Source organism: Anopheles arabiensis, chromosome 2 (assembly GCF_016920715.1).
Source record: "Anopheles arabiensis isolate DONGOLA chromosome 2, AaraD3, whole genome shotgun sequence".
Classification (NCBI taxonomy): domain Eukaryota; kingdom Metazoa; phylum Arthropoda; class Insecta; order Diptera; family Culicidae; genus Anopheles; species Anopheles arabiensis.
This window is the reverse complement of record NC_053517.1, coordinates 103,151,485-103,165,288: the sequence shown is the minus strand read 5'-3', so window position 1 is coordinate 103,165,288 and position 13,804 is coordinate 103,151,485. Positions and strand designations below refer to the sequence as shown.

General features: G+C 44.5%; 3 protein-coding genes across 3 annotated transcripts; all 3 read right to left on the bottom strand.

Annotated features, from left to right (window-relative positions):
- Positions 1 to 6,133, bottom strand: LOC120894976. Its single transcript, XM_040297902.1, has 6 exons — positions 5,897 to 6,133; positions 4,781 to 5,818; positions 4,224 to 4,548; positions 1,635 to 1,786; positions 519 to 1,559; positions 1 to 447 (listed from the first exon to the last, which is right to left on the bottom strand). Exons 1-6 carry the CDS (start codon positions 6,131 to 6,133, stop codon positions 1 to 3), a joined length of 3,240 nt encoding a protein of 1,079 aa, XP_040153836.1.
- Positions 6,134 to 6,835: 702 nt separating this feature from the next.
- Positions 6,836 to 8,897, bottom strand: LOC120895977 (venom carboxylesterase-6-like). The gene is made up of 3 exons (XM_040299745.1): positions 8,646 to 8,897; positions 7,535 to 8,575; positions 6,836 to 7,457 (listed from the first exon to the last, which is right to left on the bottom strand). The coding sequence occupies exons 1-3, from the start codon at positions 8,874 to 8,876 to the stop codon at positions 7,014 to 7,016; spliced, it is 1,716 nt and encodes a 571-aa protein (XP_040155679.1). The 5' UTR covers positions 8,877 to 8,897; the 3' UTR covers positions 6,836 to 7,013.
- Positions 8,898 to 9,798: 901 nt separating this feature from the next.
- LOC120895976 (esterase E4-like) lies at positions 9,799 to 11,918 on the bottom strand. The gene is made up of 4 exons (XM_040299744.1): positions 11,615 to 11,918; positions 10,512 to 11,555; positions 10,162 to 10,454; positions 9,799 to 10,098 (listed from the first exon to the last, which is right to left on the bottom strand). Exons 1-4 carry the CDS (start codon positions 11,816 to 11,818, stop codon positions 9,897 to 9,899), a joined length of 1,743 nt encoding a protein of 580 aa, XP_040155678.1. The 5' UTR covers positions 11,819 to 11,918; the 3' UTR covers positions 9,799 to 9,896.
- Between the last annotated feature and the right edge of the window lie 1,886 nt (positions 11,919 to 13,804).

Sequence of the window (13,804 nt, the reverse complement as noted above, 5' to 3'; positions counted from 1 at the left end):
TTATGCTATTTCCTCATAAAACCCCTTCCAAAAGCGGTGCATCTCTTCGTCCAGCCCTGACACAAGTTTTTTGCTTACGCGAAAGTATTGATTGTTCGAGTTTGCAAACGTCACCACGTCACATTTTTCGCCGTAACATGTTCCAATCTTATCGACCGATTCTTGCGTGGCAAAGTCTAAAATAAACTTTACCCACAGCTGGGCCATTTCCGCTTCCGATGAGCCTGGTGGAAATTCGGGGAAAAATAGTGGCATACGGAAAAGGTAGATCATCTCGTCAGCTTGACTAAGACCGTAAGACTTTTCTGAGCCGGTTAACAGTTTGGAGAAGGAGTACCGCCCACGAAACTGGAAGGAGTAGACACTGGTCGACGTATTCTTCCGGTTGGCGAGGTGTTGCTTGATGTTCTTTATCATCGGATACTGGAAATAGGCTTCCGAAAACAGCTATGGAGAGATGATGTTTTAAATACGTTAAGGTGTTTGATATTGAGGTTCATCTTCCCATTGCGGTTTACCTTAGTGATCTCAGCGTAGTTATCCTTGGTAACCCATTGTGAAAGAGGAGTATTCTTGAGGAAACGCTTTCTAAGCCCTGTGAATTTCTCTTTCGTGATGTTAGTTCCTAGCATGAACGGTAACGCAAAGACAAACTTCGCATTGAAATCCTCAACCAGTGAATCATTCCTGTAGATCGTCTGTGTGATGAAGGATCCTTCGTTCGGAATGCTTCCCGTCATCCAAGGAACAGCCGTATACGCACCCCTACGCCAAGCAGCCCGAGGATCTTCGGCCAAAAATGGTTCTGGTTCCTCCGGCGGTTCCATCAGTGGGAGGTACAGGGTGATCGGATGGATGTCCCACAGCTTTAACCGTACGATACTGCGCGTCAGCTCATACGCATCCACCTTTCGCAGCTGCTCGACCAGCTCCGCCGATGACAGTTCATTGGCGTCCTCTATTCCAACCACGTTCGCCTGCGCTCTTGCGAAATCAAGAGGACTACCCATAGCTCCTTTCAAGCTATAGAAATCACTACCGCCCAAGCTTATTGCCCGATGAAACAGACCACGACTCAGAGGACTGATCATCTGGAACTGTACACTGGAGCCTCCAACACTTTCACCGAAGATCGTAACCCGGTTGGGATCACCTCCAAATGCCCGGATGTTTTTCTTTACCCATCGCAAAACCATTACTTGATCCTTCATGCCAAAGTTACCCGGAGCGGCCCGGTCTCCCGTGGAAAGAAATCCAAACACACCCAAACGGTACTGGAACGTAACGACAATAACGCGGCGAGAGGTCATAAACCGGGCAGGATTACGCTGTTCCAGTTGCGCTGAGCCGTACAAAAATCCTCCACTTTGAATGTCAACCATCACGGGCAGTGGTGCAGCTTCACGTATTTGTAGAGTCGGCATGAACACGTTCAGATACAGACAGTCCTCTGACCCGTACATGCGAGGCGATGGGAAGATCGTTACCATCTGGATACATGCGCTCTTTGTCGTGGATGCATTGTACTTTCCCTGCCATGGATCGTTGGGTTGTGGATTCTAATGATATAGACATACACGATAGACAAAATCAATGAAACGACTAGCGGCGAGTCAAGCTGTACACTGTCTCACCGCAAACCGAAGCTTTCCGATGGGTGGTTTGGCAAACGGAATGCCCAGAAACGCTGGATAAGAGCTGCCAACACTGTTCTGCAAGACCGTGCCTCGCAAACAACCATCACTAATGCACACGACTGGTTCAGTTTGGAACAGTTCAACGCCTCCTGTACGTATGGTCACCAACAATAGTAAAAACAATAGTGAGATAGGAAGAGACCAGTAAAAGTTAGATTTAAAATGTTTAGACATTTTTAGTTGCACAGCTCGATCTGTCTCGGCGATCCGTTTAGGCCACACTAAAACAAAACACACTGAACGATACAGCTTTTATACTGTTTCTGTTGTTACTTTCACTGCCTTTATCATGCAATTTTGGCATTTTTGGAGCTGGCTTTCTTTGCATGAGATTTACACACTCTTTTACTGGTTGAATGAGCTGATCAAAAGTTTTTGAGCTTTTCTTTTGGAACATCTGCTTTCTTCCAAGGTTGAAGTTTTTGCAAAAATCATGCTAAACAAGATCTTATGGCGGTGGCTGGTAAAACTGGTTTTCTATAATTTGGCGCTGGTTTAGTTTGCATAAAGTGCCGATAGCTCTAAAACTGTTTTGAAATGCAAATTATATCACGCAATCGTGTCATAATGAATAATGACTCAAGAAAGTATGCTGTAAAATAGTCGAAAATGGTAATAGAACGGGTTCTAGATGTTGTTAGAAGAACGAAGATGTTACAAAAATAAATTGATTTTTGATCATACCTTTCGAAGGCCTTATCTCGGAAACAATGAGATGGTTACGGGCAAAATAGCTGCCTTAAATCCCATTGATTCGTATTTTTAAGAACATTATTAATTCTTTATAAATTTTATTACAACACCTGAGCCAATGATTCACGCGAAGCCAACGTCTCCGTTGGTCATTTTTAGCTCACATTTTGCAGAGTTTATTTTTGTATATTTTGAAGTTAAAATTTGTCCACCAATTAGGCTTAACAAAAAGACTTATAATTAATTATTCGAATCAAACCTAACGAGAATATTATAGCCTAACGACTTACAACTGAACAGAAATGCTAAAACGGTCTGGGAATGGAATAAACCAAGAAGAAATTAAACAAAGACTGAAACAAAGACAAAGAAATGAAAACGTTTAAAGAATGCTGGACTTGCGGATGAGTCTGCAAAACTGTACAGATGAAATGTTATGGTCAAACCTATCAGAAACTTCATTAAAGCTTCTAAAAGCTCTCACCAATGGCTCATTTTGACCAAAACTAGTTACGCAGCTCGGAATAGACAATGGAGGACGAACACGTAGGAGACGTGACGGCACGTAAAAGTTTACATATTCACACGCATGACAATATGTAATACTACTCGAAGAATGAATATACCAGTATCGGACTAAGATAAGTTACTAGCAATAACGTTTGCGATCAATACAACATCGGCTAAGAAAAACGGGTTTTGATCGTTTCTAAACGCAACATCTGACATCGCGTGTTGTAGTCCGATACTGGTATATTCATTCTTCGAGTAGTATTACATATTGTCATGCGTGTGAATCGTTTTTGAACTGGCTCAATTCTATCCATATCTGTGATCCCACCGGGAACCCAAACAACGCTCGCATACTCCAAAATAGGTCGAACCAAACAACAGTACAGAGCTCTTAGACAAGCCAGACCATCAAAGCCACGAGTAAATCGATATATTGTACCAAGTATTTTTATTGCTTGGTTAATGACTGAGTTTACATGCAATTTGAATGATAAAGTCTCGTCAAGCCACACGCCTAGGTCTTTTACCAATGCCACACGCTTGACATCTTCACCACACAGCGTGTAAGCGGTGGGAATTTTAGTTGTTTGGAAAGTTGTTTGTTTACCTTTTTAGTCAACCTGGCAAAACGGAAACGACTGAATAATTTGATTATGATAATTGATCTGCGCCGTCCGTAGCTGAGTGGTAAAGTGTGTCGGAAGTGCAAAGGGTCAGAAAAGCATTGGCAATCCATGGTTACTGTAGTATAAATAAAAACAACAAAATATGTGAACAATGCTTAAGAAAAATCATCGGGGTCTTGAATCTATTTGGGGCTTGAACCCATGACGGGCGTGTTATTAAAGTCGTAAAAGTTGACGACTGTACCATCAGACCGGCCCCGCCTTATGTTGATAGTTGGGCTAAAAAGCAAAGCGCCCTACAACGGTTTAATTGATCTAATCAGTGTGGAGATCGTCTTAATCGTCGTAACGGATAATGTTCGCTACTGTACAAATAAATTAAGAAAATTAGTGTTAATATTTGAATTATTTAAATTAATTAAATTATTACCCGATCACGTAGCACAGTCATCAACACGCACGACTTAACAATATGCCTGTCATGGGTGCAAGGCACGAATGGACCTTGCCCCCATACGTAAGACTATCCTGCTATGGTAATAATAAGTCACTGAAAGCTAAGCCCCACCAATGGTACAGGCAGGCCTTGACCGACCACAGTTGTTGTGCCAAAGAAGAAGAAGAATAATTAAGCCACGAATTGAACCTTGAACTCTATGTAACTCCAATACTATGCTATTTCCTCATAAAAAACTCTTCCAAAAGCGGTACATCTCTTCGTCTAGCCCTGGCAATAGTTGTTTGCGTACGGGAAAGTATCGATTGTTGGAGTTTGCAAACGTCACCACGTCACATTTTTCACCGTAACATGTTCCGATCTTATCGACCGATTCTTGCGTTGCAAAGTCTACGATAAACTTCACCCACAGCTGGGCCATTTCCGCTTCCGGTGAACCTGGTGGAAACTCGGGGAAAAACAGTGGCATACGGAAAAGGTAAATCATCTCGTCGAGATGGCTAATGCCGTATGATTTGTCTGACCCAGTGAACAGTGTGGAGAAGGAGTACCGGCCACGAAACTGGAAGGAGTACACACTGGTTGAGGTATGATTCCGGTAGGTGAGCCGTTCTTTGACGCTCCTCACCAACGGGTACAGGAACCAGGCTTCCGATATCAGCTAAGGAAAGAGAGAGAGAGAGAGAGAGAGAGAGAGAGAGAGAGAGAGAGAGAGAGAGAGAGAGAGAGAGAGAGAGAGAGAATGTTTCAAAATTGTTATGAGGTTTGATGTTGTTGTCCTTTAAGTAGCTTACCTTAGTGATCTCAGCGTAGTTATCCTTGGTAATCCACTTCGAGGGAGGAGTGTTTTTGAGGAATCGTTTTCTTAGCCGTGCGAGTTTCTCCTTCGTGATGCTAGTTCTCAATATAAGTGGCAACAGATTGACAAACTTAGAATTTAAATCCTCAACCAGTGAATCATTCCTGTAGATCGTCTGTGTGACGATCGATCCATCGTTTGGAATACTTCCCGTCATCCAAGGAACGATCGCATATGCTCCCTTCTGCCAGGCAGCGCGTGGGTCTTCGGCCAAAAAGGGTTCTGGTTCTTCCGGTGGCTCCACTACGGGAAGGTATTGGGTGATCGGGTGGATGTCCCACAGCTTTAACCGTTCGATACTGCGCGTCAGCTCATACGCATCCACCTTACGCAACTGCTCAACTAGTTCCACCGTTGACAGTTCATTGGCTTCAATACCAACCACGTTCGCCAGTGTCCTTGCAAGTGCAAGAGGATTATCGATTGGTCCGCTCAAGCTAAAGAAGTCACTGCCTCCCATGCTTACTGCTCGATGGAACAAACCACGACTCAGAGGACTGATCATCTGGAACTGTACACTGGAGCCTCCAGCACTTTCACCGAAGATCGTAACCCGGTTGGGATCACCTCCGAACGCCCGGATGTTCTTCTTTACCCATCGGAGTGCCATCACTTGATCCTTCATGCCAAAGTTTCCTGGTGCAAACCGGTCGCCCGTGGAAAGAAATCCAAACACACCCAAGCGGTACTGGAACGTAACGACAATAACGCGGCGAGAGGTCATAAACCGGGCAGGATTACGCTGTTCCAGTTGCGCTGAGCCGTACAAAAATCCACCACCTTGAATGTAGACCATCACGGGAAGTAGTGCCGCTTCACGTATTTTTAAATTCGGCATGAACACGTTCAGGTACAGACAGTCCTCTGACCCGTACAGGCGAGGCGATGGCAGGACTGTTACTATCTGGATACATGCGCTCTTTGTCGTGGATGCATCGTACTTTCCCTGCCATGGATCGTTGGGTTGTGGATTCTAATGATATAGACATACACGATAGACAAAATCAATAAAACGGCTAGCGGTACACTGTCAAGCTGTACGCAGTCTCACCGCAAACCGAAGCTTTCCGATGGGTGGTTTGGCAAACGGAATGCCCAGAAACGCTGGATAAGAGCTGCCAACACTGTTCTGCAAGACCGTGCCTCGCAAACAACCATCACTAATGCACACGACGGGTTCAGTTTGGAACAGTTCAACGCCTCCTGTACGTATGGTCACCAACAATAGTAAAAACAATAGTGAGATAGGAAGAGACCAGTAAAAGTTAGATTTAAAATGTTTAGACATTTTTAGTTGCACAGCTCGATCTGTCTCGGCGATCCGTTTAGGCAACACTAAAACAAAACAGGCCGAACGATATAGCTTTTATACCGTTTTTGTTGTTACTTTCACTAGCTTTTATGTATTTTAGATGTGTTGGAGCTGGCTTTCTTTGTATGAAATATATGCACACTTTTACACGTTGAACGAGCTGGTCAAAAGCTTTTGAGCTTTTCTTTTGGAACATCTGCTTTCTTTTGAGGATGTAGTTTTTGCAAAAATCATGCTAAACAAGATCCCATCTTATGGCGGTTGCTGGTAAAACTGGTTTTCTATAGTTTGGCGCTTAGTTTGCATAAAGTGTCGATAGCTCTAAAACTGCTTTGAAATGCAAATTCTATCACGAAATCGTGTTATAATGAATAATGACTCAAGAAAGTATGCTGTAAAATAGTCGAAAATGCTGAAAGAACAGGTTCTAGATGTTGTTAGAAGAATGAAGATGTTTCAAAGCTTTGGCCCCTTAGTCATCTTTGGTTATTTTTGGATCACATTTTGCGAAGTTCTTTGTTGGAAAATCGAAAACGGCTGGACAATTTGATAAGGAGAATATGTTGTCATCATCCATAACTGAGTGGTAGAGTGTGTAGGTAGTGCAAAATGTTTGAAGAGAATTTGCACTGGACGGTAACTGTGTCAAAAAACGGTAAAAAATATGGACAATGCTGATGAAAAGAACAAAAAAAAATCTGGTTTATTTCCTTCTAGATTAATACCTGGCACGTCGTTGTCACATTAGCATGTAGACGTTGACGCTTAGTGGGTAATACTTAAAATACAAATAAATTAAGAACATGTAAGCGGCACAGTAAACCATAACCCTCACATTTAACTCGAATCAATGGCGTTACTTATCCTCCAAAAAGCTCCTCCAAAAACTGTACATCTCTTCGTCTAATCCTGGCACGAGCCGTTTGCTTACGGGGAAGTATCGATTGTTTGTGTTTGCAAACGTCATCACTTCACACTTTTCACCATAACATGTCCCCACCTTGTCAACTATGTCGTGTGTGGCAAAGTCAACGAAAAACTTGACCCATAGTTGAGTCATTTCCGCTTCCGGCGAGCCTGGTGGAAACTCGGGGAAAAACAGTGGCATACGGAAAAGGTAGATCATCTCGTCGGGATGACTAATGCCGTACGGTGTGTCCGTGCCGGTGAACAATTTGGAGAAGGAGTACCGACCCCGAAACTGGAAGGAGTACACACTGGTTGGGGTGTGCTTCCGGTTGGCATGGTGTTGTTTGATGCTTCTCACCATTGGATACAGGAACCAGGCTTCCGACATTAGCTAGGAAAAGGTAAAGTTTGGAGTTCGTTTAGGTGCTTGATCTTGTGGTTCATTTTTTCAGGGCCATTGTAGCTTACCTTAGTGATCTCAGCGTAGTTATCCTTGGTAACCCACTTCGAGGGAGGAGTGTTCTTGAGGAATCGTTTTCTTAGCCGTGCGAGTTTCTCTTTAGTGATGCTAGTTCTCAGTATAAGTGGCAACAGATTGACAAACTTGGAATTTAAATCCTCAACCAGTGAATCATTTCTATAGATCGTCTGTGTGACGATCGATCCATCGTTCGGAATACTTCCCGTCATCCAAGGAACGGTCGCATATGCACCCCTGCGCCAGGCAGCCCGAGGATCCTCGGCCAAAAAGGGCTCTGGTTCCTCCGGAGGCTCCACCACCGGATGATAAAGTGTGATCGGGTGAATATCCCACAGCTTTAACCGTTCAGTACTGCGTGTCAGCTCGACGGCATCCACCTCGCGCAACTGCTCCACCAACTCCTCCGTCGATAGCTCGCTGGCGTCCACTATACCGAGCACTTTCGCCTGTGCCCTTGCCAGCATGAGAGGATTTTCGATTGGTACACTCCAACTCGAGATAGCACTACCGCTCATGCTTACTGCCCGATGGAATAGACCACGGCTCAGTGGACTGATCATCTGAAACTGTACACTGGAGCCTCCAGCACTTTCACCGAAGATCGTAACTCGGTTGGGATCACCTCCGAACGCACGGATGTTCTTCTTTACCCATCGGAGCGCCATCACTTGATCCTTCATGCCAAAGTTACCCGGAGCGGCCCGGTCGCCCGTGGAGAGAAATCCAAATATACCCAAGCGGTACTGGAACGTCACAACGATCACACGACGCCAGGTCATAAAGCGGGCAGGATCACGCTGTTCCGTTTGAGCTGAACCATACAAAAATCCACCACCGTGGATGTAAACCATCACCGGCAATAGTCCTGCATCACGTACTTCCAGGGCCGGTACGAAAACGTTTATGTAAAGGCAGTCCTCCTTCCCAAACAGGGGAGCCATTGGCACGAGTGTTACCATCTGGATGCATGCATCCTTTGCCTTCGTTGCATCATACTTTCCCGTCCATGGGTCGTTTGGTTGTGGATTCTGGTGGAACAAGAGGTAAAAAACAATCAATGAAACGGCTCACTGCGACTCAAGCTGTACACTGTCTCACCGCAAACCGCAGCTTCCCGACAGGAGGTTTCGCGAACGGAATGCCCAGAAACGCGGGATAAGAGACACCGACACTGTTCTGCAACACTGTGCCTCGCAAGCATCCATCACTAATGCACACGGTAGGTTCAGTTTGGAATGGTTCTACTTCTTCTACACAGATGATCACCAACAGTGTTAATAGCAGCAATAAAGGAACATCTTTTAAGAATGGTTTAAACTTTTCCACCATTTCAAACACGATCTGCGTCAGTTGTTCGTTTAGGCCACACTAAAACGAAAACTGTTGAACTTGGACGCTTTTATACTGTCCCTGTGGTTACTTTCACCACCATAATCTTTTTCTTTTGAATATTTTGGGGCTTGTTTCCTGTGTTCCTGTAGCATATATACCTTTCTCCTTGAACGTGAATATAGAAATTCACAGGTCTCCTCATGGCAATACTGCTTTCTTTCAAGGTTGCAGTTTCTGTATACAATTAAAAAACGCGCCAAACCAGATTCCATCTTTTGGAGGATCGTTTGTAAAACTGGTTTCCAACGTTTCGGCGCCAAGGCTCACTTTCGATAGCTGTGAAGTGTTTTAAAATATAAATATCATTACGTGATTTTGCCAGAATCATTCATGATGCTAGTTTAGTACAAAACATTCGTCCATATGTACTAAAAAAACACACACACATTTTGCTTTCTCCTTTGCGGTTCTCGAACAAATCATCCCTTGTTGTGTAACATCATCCGTACGCTGTCAATGGCCCACTTTTTGTTTCGACCAGACGGCAACACTCTCAATGGCGATGGAAACTGTCCCGAAAGAAAAGCAAACGTATGCAATGTAATGCAATGCCATGCAGAAACGACGGGATGTTGCATTAATCTGGCGTCTCATTTGCATTGCCACATCCTGGCGGGTTTCCAACGTTGCGACACACGCAAGTTGGCTTTCCAGACAAACGAGGACATGGACGCGTACGCTGCATTCGATTAAGGAAAGCAGCGAGAGGAAGGCGTTGGGAAGGATCAGCCTTAAAGAAGGAGGAATAATTTCTTTTTCGATGGTTTGCTCGTTAAATCGTTTGAAGATCATCGTGAAGACATCATGTAAGATGATCGTTAACACGAAGAAGGGTAGCAATGTTAATAAATTCATCGTGTAATTTGCTTCAAAAATGGATTAGTATTACGTTTATTATGATTGAGTGTTCGTGTGTATAAGACATTGCAACATCAAACTTGAGAATTAAGTAAACTACTAATGATACGCGATGTACGAAGAATCGTAAACAGTACTCCAAAACTCATGCATTCTCTCCATCTCCGCGTCCAATCCATTTCCACTCGACACCAATACGGCCGACGTAGCGGACGTACCTTCAGGGGATGATTTTGCATTACCAAAAGTGACCGTCTGAATGTTGTTTGCTTCACACGATCTTGAAGAATCGGGTCGTGTTCTAGAAAGAAAGAAATAAGAATTTAAAGCAAACAAAAACAAACAAAACAGTGCTGTTGTTTACCCATTGCTTGCAAAGTTGACAAGAAACTCGGTCCACGCGTTGCACATTTCCGTTTCGGGCGAGTCGGGCGGGAAGTCTGGGAAGAGATCGATTATGCGGAAAAGGTAGAGCAACTCATCCTGATGGCATACGCCATGGCTTGCGTTCGACTGTATGTAGAGTGAGGAGAACGAGTGACGGCCCTCAAACTCAAACGAATAGAGCGTCGTGTCTCGGCAGGATGTTTGATTGGAGTTGGCATACTGCAGGAGTGTTTTTATGGTTGGATACTTAATTAATGCATCAGACATCATCTGCAAAAGAAGGGGTATTTGTAGAAGAGAATATTTATGTTCACAGAAGAGTCCTACCTTTGTGAATTGATCAGCATTGTCTTCCTGAATCCATTGATTATTGGCAGCCTTCGGAAAGTAGCGTCCTTTCAGTTGCTCTAAAACCGAATCTGTCGCATTTATGGCTAAAACAGGCACTAACAGCTCCTTCAGGTTCTCATTGAACTGCTCCAGAATCGTTTCGTTGTGTACTATTGCAAGCGACACAACGGCACCTTCGTTCGGTACTGTACCGATCATGATCGGAATGTTCACATAACGCCCTTCTGCCCACAGCTTCCTAGGATCGTCCGGCAGGAAGCGTTCCTCGCTCGGTACGGAGGCACCCTGTACCGTGGGCCGATACATAACGATCGGATGCTCGAACCACGTTCTTAGGTGTGGCATGCTGGCAGTAAGTACCTTTGCATCGAGATACTGCAGCACATCTACCAGCTCGGCAGTCGTTAACTCATCCGCCTCGGACACACCAACCAGCTTTGCTTGCTTGCGTGCCAACGCCAGTGGATCCTGTATCGGTAGACTCCACACGGCCAGCGCACTGCCGCTCATGATGATCGCACGCTGGAACAAGCCCACACTGAGCGGAGACATCATGTGCAGCTGCACGGAAGCACCGCCCGCACTTTCACCGAACAGTGTCACCGCGTGAGGATCACCACCGAAGGCGCTGATGTGTCGATTGACCCATCGGAGTGCTAACACTTGATCGAGCATACCGTAGTTACCGGTAGCGTGTGCATCGCCCGTCGAAAGGAAGCCCAACACACCGAGACGATACTGGAGTGTGACGAGGATCACTTGTTTCGTCGCCAGGATTCGCTCCGGCCCGTACAGCTGTGGATCAGCTGATCCAAAGAAGTACCCGCCACCGTGTATGAACACCATTACGGGCAGGGGGGCTGCACTGCCGTTGCCTTTGGGACGGTACACATTCAAGTAGAGACAATTTTCATCGCCAACGATCGGTTGTCCGGGCAGCAGGAATGATTTCTGCAGGCAGGCAGGTTTGCTTTCGGTTGCATTGTAATCTTCGGTCCAAGGTTCGATTGGGATGGGTTTCTGTTGGAGATAGCAATGAGTAACGGAGCACGCTTTACACTCTTCCCAAAAGCAACTACCTTAAAGCGAAGCTTTCCAACCGGTGGCTTTGCAAAGGGAATGCCTACGAATGCATCGAACCTTAGGTTCTTCGTATCCGTCATCGATGTTCCCAGCAGACAACCATCGTCCGTACAAACGCGCGGATGCTTTAACTGTCCACCAACCGTGACCAAAACGGCACCGAATATCACTAGCAGCTTCATTACAACACTATACCTCATTCTAAACTGGCATCACCACTAAGATCACATCAGTGCTAGAAGCTGAGTGTTTGCAACAAACACGACCTACCTCGTTGAAGGAAGGCAATAAAACTGCATTTTAAATGCGATAACCGGTCCGTGAGGATGGGTTTCCCTGTTCCGTATGGAGATAGGCCCCTTGTCGGGGTGATTGATTCTCGCCTGTGTAAAACAAACTCATGAACAACAACAGACGATGATAGCCGGGCTACGCATGGCAAATACGTGTATTTGTAGGTGCAATCGAGGTTCGAATTTTTGAGTAAATATTTACAAATCATGTTATCAAATTCAATGTTTTTATCACATCGTACATTGAAACGATGTTTATTTGGCAAGCAGAATCAAATATTATTTATGTTTTAAAATAAGAGTTAATTTGCGTTACAAACGCTTCAACTGTATTCTTACCACAGTGGAACTGTATTCTTATAGTGTGAACACAGTGGAAACTGAAACGACTCGAGCCGCGCGACTTGCATGCTGGTACGTTTTGCTGGCTACAACCTTGCACAGCATCGTTGGTACTTGTATGCAATATCCAAAACATATAAACGATTTTTTCGATTTAAACATTTACAAAACATTGGTGTTTGGTTGCAGTTTTTCAATATCGTTTTTTATTGTCTTTTTGTGTATATTATGAAAATGAACATAATAGATCATTCAGAATAAAAAACTTGGCAGTACTAACAATAAAACATTCCTTAACTTGATAACAATAGAACATCTAAAACAAAAGCATACATCTGTTTATATTACATCCTACACCAACACAAAGATCTCAACTATTCAGTCAGTGCTATCGATTTACTCCAACACTCCCCCAATAGTAATCTTTCTCGGAAATCAATACAATTCAGCATCCAGAAAAGTTCTATTCGCTTCCAATATTTGTCATCCTTCAGCAGAAAAACACGGGGGGAACAGGTTAAAGTTATTGTACCCTGTGTATTAACTGACCACCGTTGTTTTATGGCTTTGACCTAGATTGTGTGTGCGAGCCCATCATCATCAGTTTTTCCTCCGATATTTCTCCGCCAGAAGGACACCAAATAACGAGACACGTCCGAAACGAGCAGCCCCCGCCCCATCTCCAATTAGGCTAGGAATCAGCAAGCAAAATCTCGGTGAGTGTGCATTTCCAAATGTACGGAAGTTTGATTCGTGTCTTCCTGCCTTTCCTGTCTTGTTCTTTTACGAGCGGGGAAGATATGTGAGAATAAAACAGTGCTAATGGTCACTCAATAGGATGGTCTGTTCCATTCCTCCACCAAAAAGTAACCACGACCTTCATTACACAGTAAAAGTTATCTTCCCCATTAGGCACGGTATATCATGGCTTGTGCGAAGTTAGATGGACACTACTGACCTTGTTTGCCCTTTTCCCTGGTGCTCTTCAAAGTGATTTCGAAAGCTTTGCCCCCCTGCTAGGCCCGCACACCAGGTTGAGATCGAAAAGTTAAAGCAAACTCTCTGCTCCTCCAATCCAAACGAATTGCTATCAAACCTGCCACCACCATTGTCACTAGCATAGGGTCGTTTGGTTGGACACTCCCGTTTAGTTCCAGATCCAGTCGGTTTTGCGGTGACAGTTTATATTATCCCGCCCGTCTAAAACACTACCGGAGCGCGGTGAAGGTAACTACTGCTCGTCAGCCACTTCCAGGGCCAGAAAGTTGAAGAGTTATGGCTTGTTCGGAGGTTATGAAACTTCCAGGCACTGGAACGAGAGGTTTTTGTGGTTTCCAATTCTCGAGCTCGTAAAATCGTTGTGGTACAATTTTTCTAAGCAGCATCTTTTATTGCGGGTTTTGTACTGAGATTGGTACGTGGATTGATGAAGGTGCACAGGAAGTGAGAATTAAATTTTTAGAAAGAATTAAGAAATTGATCCTGTTATCTGTACAAACCATTGCATCGTATTGATAGTACAGCAGCGATCGCGTTGCAACCTCTTGCTTA

Coding starts and splice junctions, on each gene's coding strand:
- LOC120895977 (XM_040299745.1), bottom strand. CDS start 8,876: ATGGTGGAAAAGTTTAAACCATTCTTAAAAGATGTTCCTTTATTGCTG. Junction 8,576..8,645: donor TCGGGAAGCTGCGGTTTGCG/GTGAGACAGTGT, acceptor TTGTTCCACCAG/AATCCACAACCAAACGACCC. Junction 7,458..7,534: donor ACTACGCTGAGATCACTAAG/GTAAGCTACAAT, acceptor ACCTTTTCCTAG/CTAATGTCGGAAGCCTGGTT.
- LOC120895976 (XM_040299744.1), bottom strand. CDS start 11,818: ATGAGGTATAGTGTTGTAATGAAGCTGCTAGTGATATTCGGTGCCGTT. Junction 10,455..10,511: donor ATGCTGATCAATTCACAAAG/GTAGGACTCTTC, acceptor CTTCTTTTGCAG/ATGATGTCTGATGCATTAAT. Junction 10,099..10,161: donor GTCAACTTTGCAAGCAATGG/GTAAACAACAGC, acceptor CTTTCTTTCTAG/AACACGACCCGATTCTTCAA.
- LOC120894976 (XM_040297902.1), bottom strand. CDS start 6,133: ATGTCTAAACATTTTAAATCTAACTTTTACTGGTCTCTTCCTATCTCA. Junction 4,549..4,780: donor ACTACGCTGAGATCACTAAG/GTAAGCTACTTA, acceptor TACTCCTTCCAG/TTTCGTGGCCGGTACTCCTT. Junction 448..518: donor ACTACGCTGAGATCACTAAG/GTAAACCGCAAT, acceptor ATCTCTCCATAG/CTGTTTTCGGAAGCCTATTT.